Genomic DNA, 19,919 nt, shown 5'->3' on the forward strand with positions numbered 1-19,919 from the left:
CTGTCGAAACTAGTGCTATTGCCACGCCATATCGTGACAATTCGTCTTATATAGTCAAAATATACGCGTTGCTTGAGCTAGTTACGGATAATGGACCTAATATGTTTAAACATATTTTATGGAACGTTGTAGTTAAGGTCGAAGTGATAAGCATCGATTGCTTCGTTTTTTTTACCTGATTTATTCCCTTGACAAATAATGCATTTTTTATTATCATTTTTAATTTTTTTATCAAACGGGAGCTACCTTGGTGCCCCCCTACCAGTGGCTCCCAAGAAATATTTTTCAGATGCAGTAAGATATAGTTTTAACCACTCACCCACCCACTTAAATTTTAAATCATTTTCTTCGAAAATTCTTTTACCTTTATTTCTTATTTGTATGATCTCCCCACCCCTTAAAAAAATTATACTTATTGATATCGATATTATGATTAAAAATATCCATAAGATAATTTAAGAATTAAAGAGAATAGTCCAATTACAAAAATCATTACATTCTATGTATTAAGAATATTATATTTAATACATTGACTGCCTCGCCGATTTTGAGTAGTTATCTAAATGGGCTACGTCATTTTATTCATGTTTTAACTTTTTGTATATTGATTTGTGTTCATTTCGCTTACTTTAAATTATTGTATATTATGTCATTTCATCTATAAAATGTGAGGAGTCAAAATGACCTTCGGTAGCAATAATTACGTGAATCACATATTTATAACTTTTGAGGGACATTTGGCTCCTCAAATAAATTTAAAATAATAACTTGAAGTAATTTATAACTTGTAAAATATAAAAAACAAATATTCAACTATATATGAATAACAGACTTTTTAATTAATAATAATAATAAAATAAATTTTTAACTTAGGTATCTCATAATTTTGGCACTTGAACACACAATATAATAATATTAAAAAATTAAGTATCTCTTTTATAAAAATAATTGATTTAATTTTAACCAATTACAAAATATATATTATAATAATAATAACAAAATAAATTTTTAACTTCTTAGGTGCCTACCTAATAACTTTGACTCTTGAAAATACAATATAATAATAAACAGAAACATTTTATAGTTGAAACTTGTAAAACATAATATAAAAATAGTAATAATAACAAGTATAACAAATATCATGTAAGATTTTTAGTAAGACTTAGACGCTTTTGACTAAATGTTGAAATAATTTTTAATAATCAAGATCACTATCTTGCTCACAGAAAATTCTTAAAAGAGATTCTAACCTATCATCCATTGCTGAACGAAGCCTATTTTTTATAATTTTTAGTTTTGATAATGAACGTTACCTATGATTCAACACTTCTAACTTGTAATGTTATTGAGATTTTCAAAATTGTGTACAAGTTTGGAAACAATGTTTTTAAAGAGTCATTATTTCCAAATAACCTAAAACAAGATAAATAAGTTTTGTATAAATATATAATATTTATAACTTGAAAATTAATTTTTTTATTATTATTATTATTTTAATATTACATTCGTGAGTTATTAATTATTAAAACATACTGAAATGTGGTAATTAAACTGGAATGATTTTTCATTGTTTTATCAGGTTGACTCTGACTGGAATTGATTCCCATACCGACATCTGTATAAGATTCTTCAATATCTTCTTGAGATCTTGCAGAATGTTTAGAACTTGAACCTACTTCATCTCTTTCGTGAAGTATGGTCGGCAATATTTTACATTTTTCTAGTACTTCAAAGTACTTACAAAATTCTAAATATTCTCTTCTAGCTGTTCGGCTACAACAAACTTATTATACACTTTACAAAAAACATTAAATGCATCTTTTGGAAGACTTTCTGTTTTTTTTTTTTTAACTTCATTGAACCTTTTCTTTGATAAAAGTAGTATATCTTTAAGCAACCCCAAAGTTGTTTTATCTGGATTTTTGGAATTTTATATACAAGATTGACCAATAAATCGTTCTGTAATCTGAGTATGAATTGAAGTATAGTAAGTTTTTATTTTAAAATTTTCAATTGGATTTATGATAATTTCATCAATGGTACTTTCCCCCGACACACAGTAGTCGAAAAACACAAAATGGTGGCCAAAAATTAATAAATTAAACTACGATATCTATAAATATACTGTTATGGGCTATGAGATATCTATAAGATATCTACGAGATTACAAGGCTAAGTTAGTATGACCATGCCTCGTGTCAAGGGTAATACGGATGCTACTATGACCATGACACGTGTCGGGTTAGTAAGCGCATCAATAATTATAGTGCACTAATGATGCATTTGAGATGTTATTGCACATCATCAAATTCGTGTCCGAATTTGCAACAACAACTACAAGGACACCTGGTTTCACCCAGAAGGCGACAACTCGACGTAAACAAGAGACGCACCACAATATATAAGGGAGCCCGAAGACCAGCAACGGCAGATGTACCAAAGCTATCAACAACTGAGCACTTTCACGTCACTCAGCCACTTATTTAATTTGTTACATGTATTTTGTTTGTATGCAATAAACATATTATGTTATTAAGTTTAACTTTCATTCAAATTAACCATTTGGATTCAAATCTGATACTGGCACGCAACTAAATATATACTTTTTAAGATCAAATATTATTTAAGTTTGATCACCGACAATCCATTAATTTATACCACACCATAATATTTTTTTTTTATTTACAGATACAAGGGCAAATATATCACAGAGCAGGTTCACTGTTACCAGTGTCAGATAGCGACAACAAATTCCTGCAAATTTATTTTATGGGCAATTCGCCACAAGAAATTGATCTGCGTTGTGCACATAACAATTTAGCAAAGAGGTCTATTGTAGAACAATTACAAACTTTATTTCATCAACACAATCAATTGATTATATTGTTTAAAACTGCCCTGGATCTGATGCCATCCGATAATCACAAAATTGTAATCAGAGCTGATAAAACACCTGCAGGTCAACATACAAGACGTTTTAATGCACCAACTATTGATGAAGTTGCTATCGTTGTAGTTGGAGAAAACTTGGAATCCCGTGATATTGTTTTACGTCGTCGGAATGATCAATTACAACGTATAAAGGAAACACACCGCTCATATGATGCACTGCAATATCCCATTATATTTTGGCAAGGTGAAGATGGCTACGATTTCTCAATAAAAATGATAAATCCCATTGCAGGTAACTAAAATATTAGTTTAGCTATGGCGATAATATCTCAGTCATTATATTATGTATTTTAATTTTATATTTGAATGTTATTAAAACAAAATCTATTTACAGGTTCTGAAACCAACAAAAAAGTCAGTTCAATGAACTATTATTCATACCGCCTAATGATTCGGGAAAATGAAGATAATCACATATTGAAATGTCGGCGATTATATCACAATATGTTGTTGACATGTATGTTAAAATTGAAACGGAGAGATTAACATTCATCAGGTTGAATCAAACCAAACTCCGATCTGAAGAGTATATTCACCTTCGAGATGCGATTAATACTGATGGAAATGCACAGAATGTCGGTCGGATGACTATTCTTCCAGCAACATACATCGGAAGCCCTCGGCATATGCACGAATATGCTCAAGATGCCATGTCGTATGTTCGTCATTATGGTACAGCAGATTTGTTCATCACATTTACATGCAATCCGCAATGGATAGAAATCAATCAGGAGTTATTCTCTGGGCAATCACCCATTGATCGTCATGATATTACAGACAGAGTCTTTAGACAAAAGTTGAAATCTTTAATGGATTTCATCGTAAAACATAATGTGTTTGGTGAGACACGCTGCTGGATGTATTCTGTGGAGTGGCAGAAACGAGGATTGCCACATGCACACATTTTGATTTGGTTGGTTGAAAATATAAGGCCAAATGAAGTTGATGCAGTGATATCAGCTGAAATCCCTAATGTACAAGTAGATCCTGGATTGCATGAGGTAGTTATCAAAAACATGATACAATGATACATGGTCCCTGTGGAACTCTTAATCAAAATTCACCGTGTATGATGGATGGTAAATGTTCAAAACGATATCCACGGACATTAATATCGGAAACAATTACTGGTAATGACGGTTATCCATTGTATCGTCGCAGATCGACAGCAGACAATGGAAAATCAACAATTGTGAAATTAAATCAACAAGATATTGAAATAGATAATCGTTGGATTGTTCCATATTCACCCATTTTATCAAAGACATTCAAAGCACACATCAACGTTGAATCTTGCCATTCAGTGAAATCTATTAAATACATTTGCAAATATGTAACCAAAGGGAGTGATATGGCTGTGATTGGAATTGGTGCAGAGAATTCAAATGATGAAGTTACCCAATACCAAATGGGCCGCTATGTCAGTAGTAATGAAGCAGTTTGGCGAATATTTTCTTTTACTATTCATGAGAGACACCCTTCTGTTGTTCACTTAGCTGTGCATTTAGAAAATGGACAAAGAGTGTATTTTACAGCACAGAACGCAGTACAAAGAGCTGCTCAGCCACCATCTACTACATTAACCAGTTTTTTTGAGACATGCCAAAACGATGATTTCGCACAAACATTGCTATATTCTGAAATGCCAAAATATTATACCTGGAATCAATCCTCAAGGAGATTTATACGACGGAAACAAGGAAAACCAGTTCCAGGATATACAGATGTATATTCCACCGATGCGATTGGCCGGATTTATTCAGTACATCCAAGCAATGATGAATGTTTTTACTTACGACTGCTATTAGTCAATGTACGTGGCCCAACATCATTCCAACAGTTACGAACTGTTGATGGTGAATTGTGTGTATCCTACAGAGAAGCCTGTCAACGTTTGCAATTGCTTGAAAATGACGCTCATTGGGATCAAACTCTCAATGATGCTGTAATATCATCACACGCTCATCAAATACGAACATTGTTTTCTATAATCATATCTACATGCTTCCCATCAAACCCAATTGATTTGTGGATCAAGTACAAAGATTATATGTGTGATGATATTTTGTATCAAATACAGAATAGAATGGGAAATCCAAATATACAAATCAGTGAAGAAATTTACAATGAAGCATTGATTTCAATTGAGGACATGTGCTTGATAATGTCAAACAAACTATTAATTCAATTAGACCTGACCGCGCCCAATCGTCCAATGCATGACGCTTTTAACCAAGAGTTGCATCGAGAAAGACTGTATGATCTCAACGCTTTGAAAGAATTAATTCAAACAAATCTTCCACTGTTAAATGAACAACAGAAGTATGTATTTGAAACTCTTATGAAAGTAACAAATGATGAAACTGAAGGGATTTACTTCTTAGATGCACCTGGTGGTACAGGAAAAACTTTTTTGATTTCATTAATATTAGCAACAATTCGCTCACAAAATAAAATTGCACTTGCACTCGCTTCGTCGGGAATCGCAGCAACTTTGCTTGAAGGTGGTCGAACAGCCCATTCAGCACTAAAATTGCCATTAAATATGCATAGCAATGAAACTCCAACCTGCAACGTTTCGAAGAACTCTGCAATGGCAAAGGTTTTGCAGCAATGTAAATTGATTGTTTGGGATGAATGCACGATGGCACATAGAAAATCTTTGGAGGCTTTGGACAGAACCTTAAAAGATCTACGGAGCAATAATAACCGATTTGGTGGTGCAATGATTTTATTAGCAGGAGATTTTCGTCAAACATTGCCGGTGATTCCACGATCAACGCCAGCTGATGAACTCAATGCATGTCTAAAGTCCTCCAGTTTGTGGAAACATGTCAAAGTACTTCATTTAAGCAAGAATATGCGTGTCGAGTTGCAAAATGACCAATCTGTAAACATATTCTCTAAACAACTCATTGACATTGGTAATGGCAAATTTCCTATAGACATGTTGACTGGCTGCATTAACTTTCCTCAAAGTTTTTGTCAGTTAACTCGATCAAAAGATGAACTTATTCAGAAGGTGTTTCCAGATGTTTCTCAAAATTACAGAAACCATGATTGGTTGAGCGAACGAGCTATACTGGCTGCAAAAAACATAGATGTAAATGAATTAAATTTCAAAATTCAAGAACAAATTACAGGCGAATTGAGGATATATAAATCAGTTGATTCGGCTACTAATCAAGATGATGTAGTCAACTATCCACCGGAATTTTTAAACTCGCTGGATTTGCCAGGATTGCCACCTCACAATCTTCAATTAAAGGTTGGATCGGTGGTTATAATGTTGCGAAATATCAACCAACCGCGTCTTTGCAACGATACACGGTTAGCGATAAAAAAATTACTAAACAATGTGATAGAAGCAACTATACTCAAAGGAAAGTATAAAGGAGAAGATGTTCTCATACCGCGCATCCCAATGATTCCGACTGATGTGCCATTTGAGTTTAAACGACAACAGTTTCCAGTGCGTCTTGCTTTTGCTATGACTATAAACAAGTCCCAGGGGCAATCATTAAGTGTTTGTGGTATTAATCTAGAAAACCCATGTTTCTCACATGGTCAATTGTATGTTGCCTGTTCCCGTGTTGGAAAACCATCAGATTTGTTTATCTATGCGCCAGGTAATCAAACAAAAAACATCGTATACCACAAAGCACTACAATGATAATAATAATAATTATGATTCACATGATTAACAATAAAGCGATTACTTACTTTTAAATCATTACTAGCTGACCCGACACGGCGTTGCCCGTGTGTTACTTTCTTTTTTTGCATTTTCGTATGCCGTGTGTTAATTTTTAATTTAATCTTATTGATCTTATTGATCTTATCACCCTGGTGATAGGGCGTTGTGAATAAAAAATAATTAAATAAAACATATATAATGATTTAAAAGTAAGTAGTTATAGTTTTAACTGTTATAGTTTTATTTAATTATTTTTTATTCACAACGCCCTATCACCAGGGTGACGGTTCTGTTCAGGAGAATTTTTTAAAATACGTAGGCACAAAAACTGCCACATTACAAATCTTTCGTCGTGAATTCGACGTAATATTAGCACTATCAATAAGATTAAATTAAAAATTAACACATGGCATACGAAAATGCAAAAAAAGAAAGTAACACAAGGGCAACGCCGTGTCGGGTCAGCTAGTGATATTATAATATTTTTTTGTAAATTTATATCGAATAATACTCTTGAATTATGAACCCTGATGAAATAAATGAAGTTCTTGACTACTCAGATGATGATAATTTTGGTTCTGACGATGGTTTTTCGGTTTTTGATGACACTGATGATGATCCTGATTTTCGAATCGATTTGGTAAGTAATTTTTATAAACAATTTTTTTTTATTTAAAATTTTTATTCTTTATAAAGATGTGTTTGTTGCTATTGTTATAAATTCTTGTGTTGATAATTAGGATGATTCTACACACTCAGTCAACAACTCTGGTAGTGATTTTGAATCAAATTTCAACTTATTAGATTCAAACGAAGAAACACCTCCACCTCCTGCTTCATCAACACCAACAATACAAACACCAGTTTTTCAAGGATCAAATATAAGAGTTACATCTACGGTTCACGATTATGGCAACAATATAATATGGAGTGATATTATGCAAAGTAATAATTTAGTATACAATCCAACAGGTCAAGTTGTTGGTATAAATCCTGACCTTATTGAATGTTTAACTAATGGCAGTCCTTATGATTTTTATTCTTTATTTGTTGATGATACTATAATTGATATGCTGGTTTTAGAAACAAACAGGTATGCTTCTCAATTAATTAGTACTCCTCATAAGTCAAAATCTCGTTTAACTCGTTGGGAAAATGTTACAAAAAAAGAGATGCTGACTTTCCTTGGTATTTGGATGTGGATGGGTTTAACGACATTTCCTTCTATTGCAAGTTATTGATCAAAAAAAAAAATGTATCAATCCAGTATTCCTCAATACATGTGTAGGAATAGATTTGGGCTACTATTAAGAACATTTCATTGCTCAAATAATGTTGAGTGTCCTAAAGGTGACAGACTTTTTAAAGTGAGAGATCTAATTGATTCTTTAATTGATAAATATAAATGTGCTATGATACCTGAGGAACACATGTGCATAGATGAGTCAATAATACCATTTGTTGGACGTTTATCCTTTAGACAATATATAAAAAACAAGCACCACAGATATGATATTAAAATTTTTAAACTGTGTATACAAGATGCATACACCATAGGATTTAGAGTTTATACTGGTAGAGAAGCAGAGCCTGGAGTTGAAGTATCAACTAAAATAGTGATGGAAATGTCAGAAGAATATTTAGATTTTGGCCGTACCCTTTATACTGATAATTGGTACACCAGCATTAATTTAGCTCACAAACTTTTATCTAGATCTACTAATTTAGTTGGTACATTAAGAGCAAATAGAAAGCATAATCCACAAGATGTTGTGAAACACAAACTTAAAAAAGGGGAAATTGTGGCTCAAAAAAGTAATACAGGAATATTAATTTTGAAATGGAAAGATAAAAGGGATGTTCTTATGTTATCCACTAAACATGAGGACAATATTAGGCAAATACAAACTAAAATAGGAACTGAAGTTGGAAAGCCAGAAGTAGTTTTGAACTATAATCGAGGAAAAGGTCTAGTTGATGTGAGTGATTTAAGATCTTCTTATCACACTCCTCTTAGGCGATCAATGAAATGGTACAGAAAGGTAGCGTTTGAAGTTTTATTGAATACTAGTGTTATAAATGCTCTTATATTATATAATAAAGTAAATAATTGTAATATGAGTGTGACTGAATTTAGAGAATCTATTATTTTATCTATGATAGACAAACCAGTAGATACTGAAAATGATAATTTAGAAATACATTCAATAGTTGAAAAAACTACACGTAATAGATGTGCAATATGTTACCAAAAACTAGTCTTAGAGGAAGGTAGAGCTGCTCAAAGTAAAACAAAAAAAGTGAGAACAATGTGTCCAGCTTGTGATAGATTTTATTGCGTTAAGTGTTTTTTTGCTGATCATAAATATTTAAAAAAAAAGAATAAATTAATTAAAACATAATGTTTATATTCAGTTTTTATTTTGTTGTTTATATTTTTTATTTACTATGAATTATAAAGAAATCATTTATTTATTTTCATAATAATATGTGTAAATATAAAAAAGGTACAAAAGAAAAAAATTACTATTAATTATTTTATATTTTAGTCATTGTTATTTTATTCTTTGATTACAAAAAACTTGTTATTCCTATTAGTATCTTTATATAATATAATACATAATAATAATAAGGTATTGTGATTTGAATATATGTAACAAAAAGACTTATAAGAAAAATAACCAAAACTTAAGTTATTATATTTATATTGTTTATACATTTATATTGTTTATATATTTATAATGTTATAGTTTGTTCAAAAAATTGTTTAAGAAATTGTATTAAGTATGCAAAACTAACACAAGTTATAAAAGTATATTAATATTATATAATTTAATGTCATATGTTGTGTCATTATACATTAAAAACAGTGTTAACATATTAATAAAGTGTTGAAAAATTATACAATAAAGGAAATTTGATTTATTTTAATTTAAATGTATGAAATAATACCGGTCATAAGTTCCAATGCTACAAGTAGTTATATGTTTAGAATTTTATTCTCTATTCAAAAAAATTAACAAAACTGAGGTATAATATGTATGCTCAATTTCAACATTTAAAAATGTTGAGCATCAATATGTGTCTCTCATGGCAATGGAGGAAAGTCAACGCGTGGCCCTAATATGATGCTCATGGCAATAGAGCACCAAACATTAAGTTCACAAAAAAACTCGTGGCAGTCAACTTGTTAAAATTTAGAACGGTGTGTAAATAATAAGATAAGACAGTAATGTACAGTACACACGTCGTGTCGCGACGAGCGTAGAAACGAGATATGTAATATCATCATATAATCAATAATCAATAATATAGACAATAATTTAATACCTTGCATATTAATATTTCTTTATTATTAAAGTACTTACATAATATATTTTCTGCAATAACAGTTTCCCTTTATTTGGATGTATTTAATTTGATCTATTTTGCCAGATGTATATTTTGTCCATAAGTTTATGCGATGTTTAACCGATTCTATTGACTCCTTACGGCGATAATTATTTATATTTTTGTTGATTGATGTTATTTTTAATTCTGTTTCGCTTTGTATTTTAAGAATTACGTCTATTACCTGGTGTATGTGGGGATGTGGAGTGTAAAATTGTTGGTTAAAATGTCTATGAAATGCTTCTGCACCGTTCGTAGTTCGAGGTTCGTCTTTTGGATTGTCCTGCCCCCATAACGTAGGATTAAATTTTGAATCGGGAAGTATATATGTTTCAAGAACGTAGTCGGAAAATGAAAAATCTGACGTTGGGAAATCTGATATTAATTGTGTAAAGGCATCTTCTACTTCTTCTAGAGGTAAATACGGCAAACCAAAAAAACTTTTAAGCCAATTGCCAATAATGGAATTTTTGTTATTATACTCAAGTAATAATTGTTTGTTACTTTGAATGTGTCGAAACTAACTTTGAGCTAGATGAAAAGTACAAGCCACAATTTTACAATCGGGATAAAGATTTAATATAGCATTGTATGCGGATATCTCAAAATCTACATGAAACTCTTTAGTATTTAGTTCTTGGTTAAGCGTATGAACACAAAGATCCTGAATTGTTATTCACATTGTATTATACATTGAAATTGACTTACTCTTCAAAAAACAAAAAATTACCGGCACATAAAAATGATTTTGATAAATATGGATCGTGTATAACTGGTTAAACAATTTTGGACAATAATCAAATGTACCATATCCAAAAACGTGTTGAGCATTACATAAAACACTTAAATTTTTCGGAAAATTTATAATTACTACATTTTCGTCTTTAATTAAATAAATAAATTGTTCACCTTTAAATAACAAATTTTCTTGCATTATCTGATAAATAATCTGATTAATTGCTTCATTTATATTTTTTGGAAGCGTTGGAAACTGTTTTTTTCTGGCGGCATACATAGAATTTCTTAGTAAATGAATATATGTTTAAGATTATTACCTTGATTTAAATGAAGTGTTTGTCTTATTATCTTACTTGGTTGGATGTGTAGCTCTATTTCAGCTTTACGTTTCACAACACTGCGAATCATCTCTTTTTCAATTTCATTTGCTGAATACTCACAATGATTACTATGATCATTTATAACTTGAATTACTTTGGTGTATAGTTTATTAACAACATACAAACCATTGCATTTTTTATTGGTACAACGAAAACAAAAATCACCACTTTTTAAAACACGATATTTGGTGAGTTTAAAATTATTTATACTTATACAAATATTTCCTCGTCGCGATTCAAAAACTTCACTAATTTCTAAATCCATGTTCAGTAAATTTAGGTTAGAGTCACAAATTCTATATACGCACACTATAAATTCTCGAGACGTACTGTGTTAGGTCTATATTATATCGTTTGTACAACACTATGATAGTCGTAAACCACGATAAGGCTGATAACATACACAGGGACTAACCGATATTTTGATAATATTATTTTAATATAGAATATAGATAAATAGTATATTGTGTGCAAGGGTGAAAAGTGAGCTATTTCAGTCACAGGCGACGTATGCGGCACGTCAGTTTCTGGTTGTGCATGGAATATGCGACCAGCATTTGTGGAGATTTCCACTTTTCCACCCGGCACTATATTAGCGTTTTTCACTTTTCCACCCGCTGGACGGAAAGAGATCAATTTCCAACGCTTCAACCGCGGTATAAAACTAAACTTTCAGTGCAGGCGTGACAAAAAAATAATTATTTTTGTGTGCGCAAACCAGTTGCACATTTAATATAACCATGTGCGCAAACGAGTTCCGATTTTTCAGTTAAAAATTATGGATTGTGCTCAAACAAGTTGCAGCCCATTACATGCCATTGAAGAAGAATCGGTAATTGCATTGCATACCTATGTTGCGTCCCAACTAGGTCGATTCATGCATCAACGTACAAAATGAATACGTCGTGTTATTCAAGTATAAGTTAACGTTTATTAAAATATTTCTTGCACGAATACAGTTGTTATAGCTTAAGATTAAATTATATATAGTAAGATGGTGAGTGGTGTTACAACCTGCCTCAGAAACTGATATCAAAATTATTTGAGTGGTGTTACGACATTTTTCGGGACGCCTATATGTCCCGGTTTTAGGAAAAAATTAAAATTGTTTAATTTCTACAATTTTATTTTTTCAAATAATAATTGAAATCGAGAGTCAACATGTTAATGTTAAAGATAACGAATAATTGATAAATTCATAGGCTAAATATAAAATAATAATACCGTAATATTCGAGAACAACAAACAAGTCATGTGCGCTGTGCACTATGCAGTTTACATGTTTTATTTTTATATTTTATCGATAATCGATACGGCCATACTGGTGATACAGAGACAGACTAATGACTTTTACATCAATTGAACGTAGGTCGTAGTCACTCGTAGACCGTAGCCTAGATTGTTCGTTTTTATTATTTTTTCGTTATTATGGCACCAAAAAGAAAATGTCACTTTCGTGACGAGTTTTCCGTTACTTGGAGTTTTATAAAAAAAAGGTAGAAATGAATTTGAAGCATATTGCACTTTTTGCAAAAGCTATTTTCAAGTTGCCCACGGTGGAAAATCTGACATAGTCGATCATATTAAATGTAACAAACATAAAAAAAATTCTCAAAGTGTAAATATTAGTGAAAAAGTGACCAAGTTTTTTGTAACTCCTGATACAAAAGAAGAACAATTGGTAGCTGCTGCATAGTTGGTTAATGTTTATAAGGTAATTTTTCACCATAATTCATTTAATTCACTGGACTGTACTACACCGCTTTTTTCAAAATTATTTCCCGACTCAAAAATTGCTTGTAAAATGTCAACTGCACGAACTAAAGGCACTTCAATAGTAAAATACATTTTAGCTCCACATGCAGTTGATATATTTAAATCAGATTTAGAAAATACAATTTTGTTTAGTTTGGCGACGGATGCTAGTAATCATAAATCAGAAAAAATATTTCCAATTATAATTCAATATTTTACAAAGTCAGATGGTATAAAAAGTCAATAATAAAAATGAGTTCTCTTAAAAACGAAACTTCAGAAACAATTTTGCAATATTGTATTGATACATTAAATAATTTGAAAATACCATTAAAAAAATGCATTGCATTTTGTGCAGATAATGCAAACACCAACTTCGGAGGAATTCATAGAAAAGGACAAAATAACATTTTTTTTAAACTAAAAGAAGCCATTCAAAATGAACTGGAAGGTGTTGGCTGCTCTGCTCACATATTGCACAATACTATTTCTACAGCTGCAAATACGTTTAGTTTTGATGCTGAAATGATCATATTTAAAATATTTGGGTACTTTTCTATTTACACTGTAAGAACAGAAAAATTAAAAGATTTCTGTGAATTTGTGGATATCAACTACAGAACTATTTTAAATCATTCCAAAACTCGGTGGGTATCATTGCTACCAGCAGTGGAAAGAACGCTATCTATGTGGCCTGCACTAAAATCATTTTTTCAGTCCGAAGAGAAACCTCCAAAAATACTATTCGACACATTTAATAGTCCGATGAGTGAAACATATATGTGGTTTTTACATGCACAACTCGTTATTTTTAACAGGAACATTTTATTGATTGAAAAATCTAAAACGAGTATAATTGAACTAAGAAAAATATTAAGCACCATTTCAGATAACTTAAAAAATAGACAAATTAATAAATTTGTTGGTTTAAAAGTTCTAGAAATGTTGAGAAAAGAAGAAATATCTGATCAAGTAAAACATACATTTTATGAAGAAGTTGGTGAGTTTTACAATACAGCAATTACATATTTAACCAAATGGTCGGTCTCAACAAATCACTTTCATGTTTTTGACTGGATGTCTTTGTTGGAGCCGATAGCATAGCGTGACGTAGAAGAAACAATAATTTATTTATCTGATAAAAACATACAGTTAGATGATTCTTTATTGTTTGATCAGCTAACATACTTAAAAAAAAAAATCGAAGAATTCAAAAACAGTATATTAGATTGGGATAATAAAATTGCTAGTGAAAAATGGCAATGTTTTTTTAGTGTGTCAATACACGATGAACAACACTCAGAACTTTTAAAAATTGCTCAGTATGTTTTTGCAATACCGGCCCACAATGCTAACGTCGAACGTGTATTTTCTTTAATGGAAATACAATGGACTGACGAACGAAATCGTCTTCAGCTTGATACTGTGGAAAGTATTATAATGTGCAAGTACAATTACAAAAAGACTTGTTCCGAATTTTACGAGTATGTTAAAACACAGCCATCTTTACTAGCATCGGTTAAATCATCTAAGAAATATGAATGGTACAAAGAAAAGGAGACAGAAGAGCCCAACCACCCCGGCCCAAGTACAAGCAAATAAATAAAAAGTATTGTTATTTTATAATTATAGTATATTAATTTAATATTGTTAAATATTATAAAAAAATAAATTTAAAAAAAAAGTATACATTGTCAATTTGTTATAGTAATAAAGTGTATAAGTTATAACACTATAACCTATTGTGTCGTTTTTTTAATACATACCCAATGGCGAATATAGTTCAATAATAATTAATTCTAAATTTATTTACTATTTTCCTATCTGTCCCGGTTTTACTTATTGAAATTATGGCAACCCTAAACATAATACAATAATTAATATATATATAATAATTCCTTCCTTCTTCTCTTTTTTTTTTTTTTATTTTTTTATTCTACTCCAGACGCTTGTATTAGTTCGTCTGTTAATATTGCTAATTAGCTACACGTTTGTTCACGTATATTGCGCACTAATATTATTAAATTAAGTGTCATAGTAATGATTCCGATTATTCTATTCATTTCGATCATTGTATAAGGTATATGTAGTTGTTCGTTCGCTATGTACATATGGTTTGTCAAACACGTAGGTTCATTATGAATGTTATTTTTGTTCAGCAAGTGTTGGAATACGTGATTGTCGTATCTAAGTGAATAGCGTAGCATTATTAGATATAGTATACGTCTGGGTATTCTTTCTTGAATTGGCATGTTTTAGTTAACTACTTAATTACTTAAATTTGAAATGTATATATAAAAGTTTATCTTGACTCTCAATGTTCTCTTATCTGTAACATGATAAGAATGAGAAGATTTAATCTAATATTTATTATATTTGCGTAACTTCATTCATTTCTCTTGACAATATTAAATGTCGTCTAGTTCTATTTATCGATCGTATTTAATTTACTTTATATCTATATTTTATTATAAGTATCCCGGCTACCATTATTAAAATAAAATAGAATAGGTATGAGTGAAGGTCTGTAGTATCCTTATTGTTTTGTTTGTCCTTTTCTTCTTGTATTCGCGATCAAAAGCGAAGGGTCTGACCTCTAATGGCAATAATGAGAACTGCCTGAAACGGGCGCGCTGTTTACAATAATATACTATATAGTATATATAGTCTCAATTTGTGTATAAACTTTAAATATTAAAATATTCAATTTGTTTAATAATATTTATTATTTTAATATAATTTGTTCATGAATAATATGGATCACACTTACACTAGTTCAAAAAAGACTTTTACGGTACTGTATAAGCATAAATGCTGTTGTGTTCCACAATGTACAGCCAGGTAAATAATATAAAAATTAAATAGAAAAAAACGTTTGATTGATTATATTCATGAATCATGCCCTGATTTTATTTCATACTTGACAGTCCTCAAAAAAAAGGAATTTCTTTTCACAAATTCCCAACTGATCGAATTATGAAAAAGAAATGGGAAGTTGTCTTAAGAATGGCCACGAAAAGTTCAAAAACTTCACTAGTATGCAGTGAACATTTTTTAACTAGTGATTTTGTGAAGACTAAAAAATGTGATTATACCTATTCATTAAATATATTATACTGTATTTATAACATAGTTTATTGTTTAATTGTTTATTCGTTTATTGTGATTTTTAATATTTTGCTAGTAAGCTCACCTGTGAAGGTTAAAAGATTAGCCAAAAATGTGGTGCCTTCTAAAAATTTACCAATAAGATCATTTGATAGACCATTAGACAGTCCTAGAAACTAAGTGACTCTAAACTATTAGAAATTATAGAATTTTTTGAAGTTATAAATTTTTCCAACATGAATAATTCATTAAGGTCTAAATTTTTTGGTACAATTTCATCATCAATTGGTTCATGGCGGCCAAATCTATGGACTGCATATGCTGAGTTAGGAAATCCTGAATGAAAACAAATTAAACAAAATATATTCTTATGATTAAATTTTTTTCTTTAATTTTACTCAAAAACTTTACAACACTTAGTAAATTATGTATAGAGCTAGAGACTTAATGCCCTAAACAATCACTAAATATGATATTAAAATATAAATTTAAAAAAAAAACTTAAACATTTATATAAAAAAAATTACAAATATGCTATTATAAATTAAAAATGGTCAAATAAACACAATATGCAATTCAATATTTTAACCAGTATTACTTATGAAACAATAGCTTTGTTTTTAATGATTATTAAAAACATGCAAACTTCTAGAAGTCCCAAGCCCGAGTGGTGGCACTAAATTGTGGAGGCTTTGAAGCATATTGTATATTTTAAATATTTTTACCACCGTACCCTTCATTGAAGCAAAATTAGCAGCAGGTGCCATTATTAATTATGATATTTGTGTTGAGGTCTTACGATTATATATAAATTAATACACCCACTCAAATAATCCTATATCCCGCCGCCACTGCCTAGCCCTAATGATATACCTTGCAAAAAGAAACTTTGAATTTCAGTATTCATTTCTTCTGATAATTCATTTGGCAATGACTGTTCATACACACTTGATGCTAATACATTTTTCACATGACAAAATTCTTTTATAGGAACGGGCTTATGAATATCTTTGCTGGCGGCAAAACTAAGTTTTCCCCATTTTTGTGGCAGATCAGTACAGCTTAGCATAGCCAGATCATCTTCAGAAGTTCTAATAAATAAGAACAATTATATATTTTAATTTTAGGTGCCCATAATAGAATAGAACATAATAAATATTCTGAATAGAATACAAATAATATTAGTTAATGTACTATAATATAGTGCCTATCTTATATCACTTATATTTCATTAATATCATTTTTAGTTGATTTTTTTTTTTAAATTCTTACTTTTGAAGTTTAAGCATAAAACCAACAATATGTTTACACTTTCTTGTGCCAGCTTTACAAGAACATTTCCCCAATAGTTGAACTTCTTTGTTCAACATTGACTTTATAACTTCAAGCTAAAAAGGCAAATAAGTATTAATATCATAATGTTTTTGTTATTAAATGTGATTACTATGATTTAAAATTTAAGTCTTACCTGGTGAGGTTTTCCATTCAAGTCACTAGTTTTTAAACATAATGCAACAAATTTTAATCTGTCATCTGTATTTTCCAAACAAGCATATTCAATAATATGATTACATTTAACTATTTGTGAACCTTCAACAAATGGTCTTTTAAAGTTCCCCACATAATCAATTATGTCAGTTAGTTCAATTACGGACTTAAACATAGTTTTAAAAAACGACTGTGCAATTTAAAATATAAAAAATAGTGTTTTTCAAATTTTTTCATATCTTCTGTATGTTAATATTTTCATCATGCGCCCGTTTCAGCTTATCAGATTACAGCGCCCCTACATTTGCTTTTGATCGCCAATAAGTTGTTCAATATCCTCTATGGATTTTGAGTATTGTCCTAAGTCAATTAATTTTATTACGGAGTTGGTATGCGTGTTTCTACTACTAATTTTTCTTTTTAAAGACGTGGGAATTGTTAAGTTTGTTGTGATACCTACATCTGATATTAAATCCTTGAGGTGTGTTGAGTTTAAATGCCTACTTAGTGTTAACACCATTTGTGGCGTATAACCCCTACAGTCTTCGTTTAGTGTTAGCACCCCATTTCCAGTTAGTTGTATATTTATAGCCTGATCTCTGTTTTCGCATGAGACAGCTACATTGTCAGTTGTTTTTATAGTATAAACTATAAATCCATGCATTTTGATAATGTAAACGGTGATAGATACTACAAGTAATGTCAAGATAGTGTATGGGACAAGATATTGGTATGCTTGACGGTTTTAGGAACAATTTGACTTCACACGGTAATTCACTTTCTCCTAGTCTTAAGGGTTGTGTCTCGGGACATAAAGTTCCAATGTTTATTTGTCGGCATAACATAAAATGATTCATACATAATGTAAGATAATATTCATGTGTTTTCGAGATTGCTATGTATGAGTATTCAGGAATAATATGAATATAATGATCATTTTTTACTACTGGAAGTGGTATTACGTGATATAATGTTAATTCTACTGAATTTAACTAAAATAGTGCCGTCAGAAAAGAAGCCTCTTTTTTCACGGAGTGTTATCACCTTCTCTTCTCTACATCGTGGGCCCTACAATGTCTAGAAATATTTTTTCAAATGGTTCGGAACTTGTTGATGTAATTAGCATAGGTTGCTTTACCTTTTTATTTGAACTTTATTAAAAAAAATCAGTGTATGTGTTTACAAAATAAATATGAGTAGTAACTGTTAATTTATGTTACAAATAAAAACTTGTTATTGTTACTCTGTCTGTACGTCTGTAGTCTGTACTACAGTAGCAACAATTGTTAATTGTTTTAAACCACCGCTGAAGAAGTGTAGACACTGCTGTACTCTTAAAGTATGTAGTAGTGTACTATGAAGTAGTCTGTTTACCTATAAAAAAAATAATTCCTTGACTGTTACAGACTATTAAAGCATGGTGACATGGCTTCAACGACTAATACTACTGCCTATTATATAGTATTATTCTGTAAAATTTTTAGTTAACTCAATATTTTTTTAAATTTTCACAATAATTATCATAACACCCATAACATATTATAATATTTGTTTAATCTATAAGACAAGTACCTATATGATATGTATACACTATACCTAATATTTTTTGGTCTAACTTATTAGATAACTAGTTAGTGAACTGGTTAGACAATCAAATATGTTCATTATACTGATGACAGAAAACGCAGTACTCAGCCTAACCTAAGGTATGTTATACCATCTTGTTGGCCAACCTTAATGCCCAGTGATATGGAAAAATTAAACATGCAATTTTCCAAACTCTTAAATTGACAAAACTGTACAAATTACAAATTTTATTTACACTTAGGTTAAAAATAAACATCAACACAAATAAACACTATTAACTTATCGTATTATTATTATTACAAATAATAACCTAACCTATACACTTATAGAACAAGGTTTGAGTAGTGAGTTCTTATGTTCTAAATAACATGTCAAGAGAATAAAAGAAATATAGTTTATTTTTATGTATAACAATTTTTATTTTTTTTATATAACAAAACATTGTAGGATTACATATAAAAATAATAAGCACATGCATTTTGAATGAAAAAAGTTTGTTAATATTTTTTTAAACACAATTACATCTTAAGAAAACAACTTATTTTAATGTCACAAGGGCCAAGCTTTTTTCAAAATTTATATTTTGCATACGTCATGTCATATTTTTAATTAAATATCTATATTAATATTTTTTAATACATAGTTTATTAATTCTAGTTAATGTTTTTTTTTTTCATCTTTTAGTAAAATTTAATATAATATGTTCTACATTTTTAAAATAGGTACAATTTGCAGACACAGAATTATTTAAATTTTGATCAGTTTTTTCAATCATACATTTATAATTTCCTGTATTTGATACACTTTTTAGTGAAATTATATAC

The 19,919-nt window shown here is 30.2% G+C and overlaps 2 protein-coding genes across 2 annotated transcripts; one reads left to right on the forward strand and one right to left on the reverse strand.

Moving 5' to 3' along the window:
* The first annotated feature begins 3,976 nt into the window (after positions 1-3,976).
* Positions 3,977-6,625, forward strand: LOC126554138 (uncharacterized). The gene has a single exon (XM_050209240.1). It carries the CDS (start codon positions 3,977-3,979, stop codon positions 6,623-6,625), a length of 2,649 nt encoding a protein of 882 aa, XP_050065197.1.
* A 9,564-nt stretch (positions 6,626-16,189) lies between these two features.
* Positions 16,190-17,683, reverse strand: LOC126554139 (uncharacterized). The gene is made up of 4 exons (XM_050209241.1): positions 17,489-17,683; positions 17,293-17,408; positions 16,894-17,111; positions 16,190-16,356 (listed from the first exon to the last, which is right to left on the reverse strand). Exons 1-4 carry the CDS (start codon positions 17,681-17,683, stop codon positions 16,190-16,192), a joined length of 696 nt encoding a protein of 231 aa, XP_050065198.1.
* Positions 17,684-19,919: the final 2,236 nt, after the last annotated feature.

The sequence above is a fragment of the Aphis gossypii genome, unplaced genomic scaffold (genome assembly GCF_020184175.1).
Source record: "Aphis gossypii isolate Hap1 unplaced genomic scaffold, ASM2018417v2 Contig00434, whole genome shotgun sequence".
Taxonomy (NCBI): Eukaryota; Metazoa; Arthropoda; class Insecta; order Hemiptera; family Aphididae; genus Aphis; species Aphis gossypii.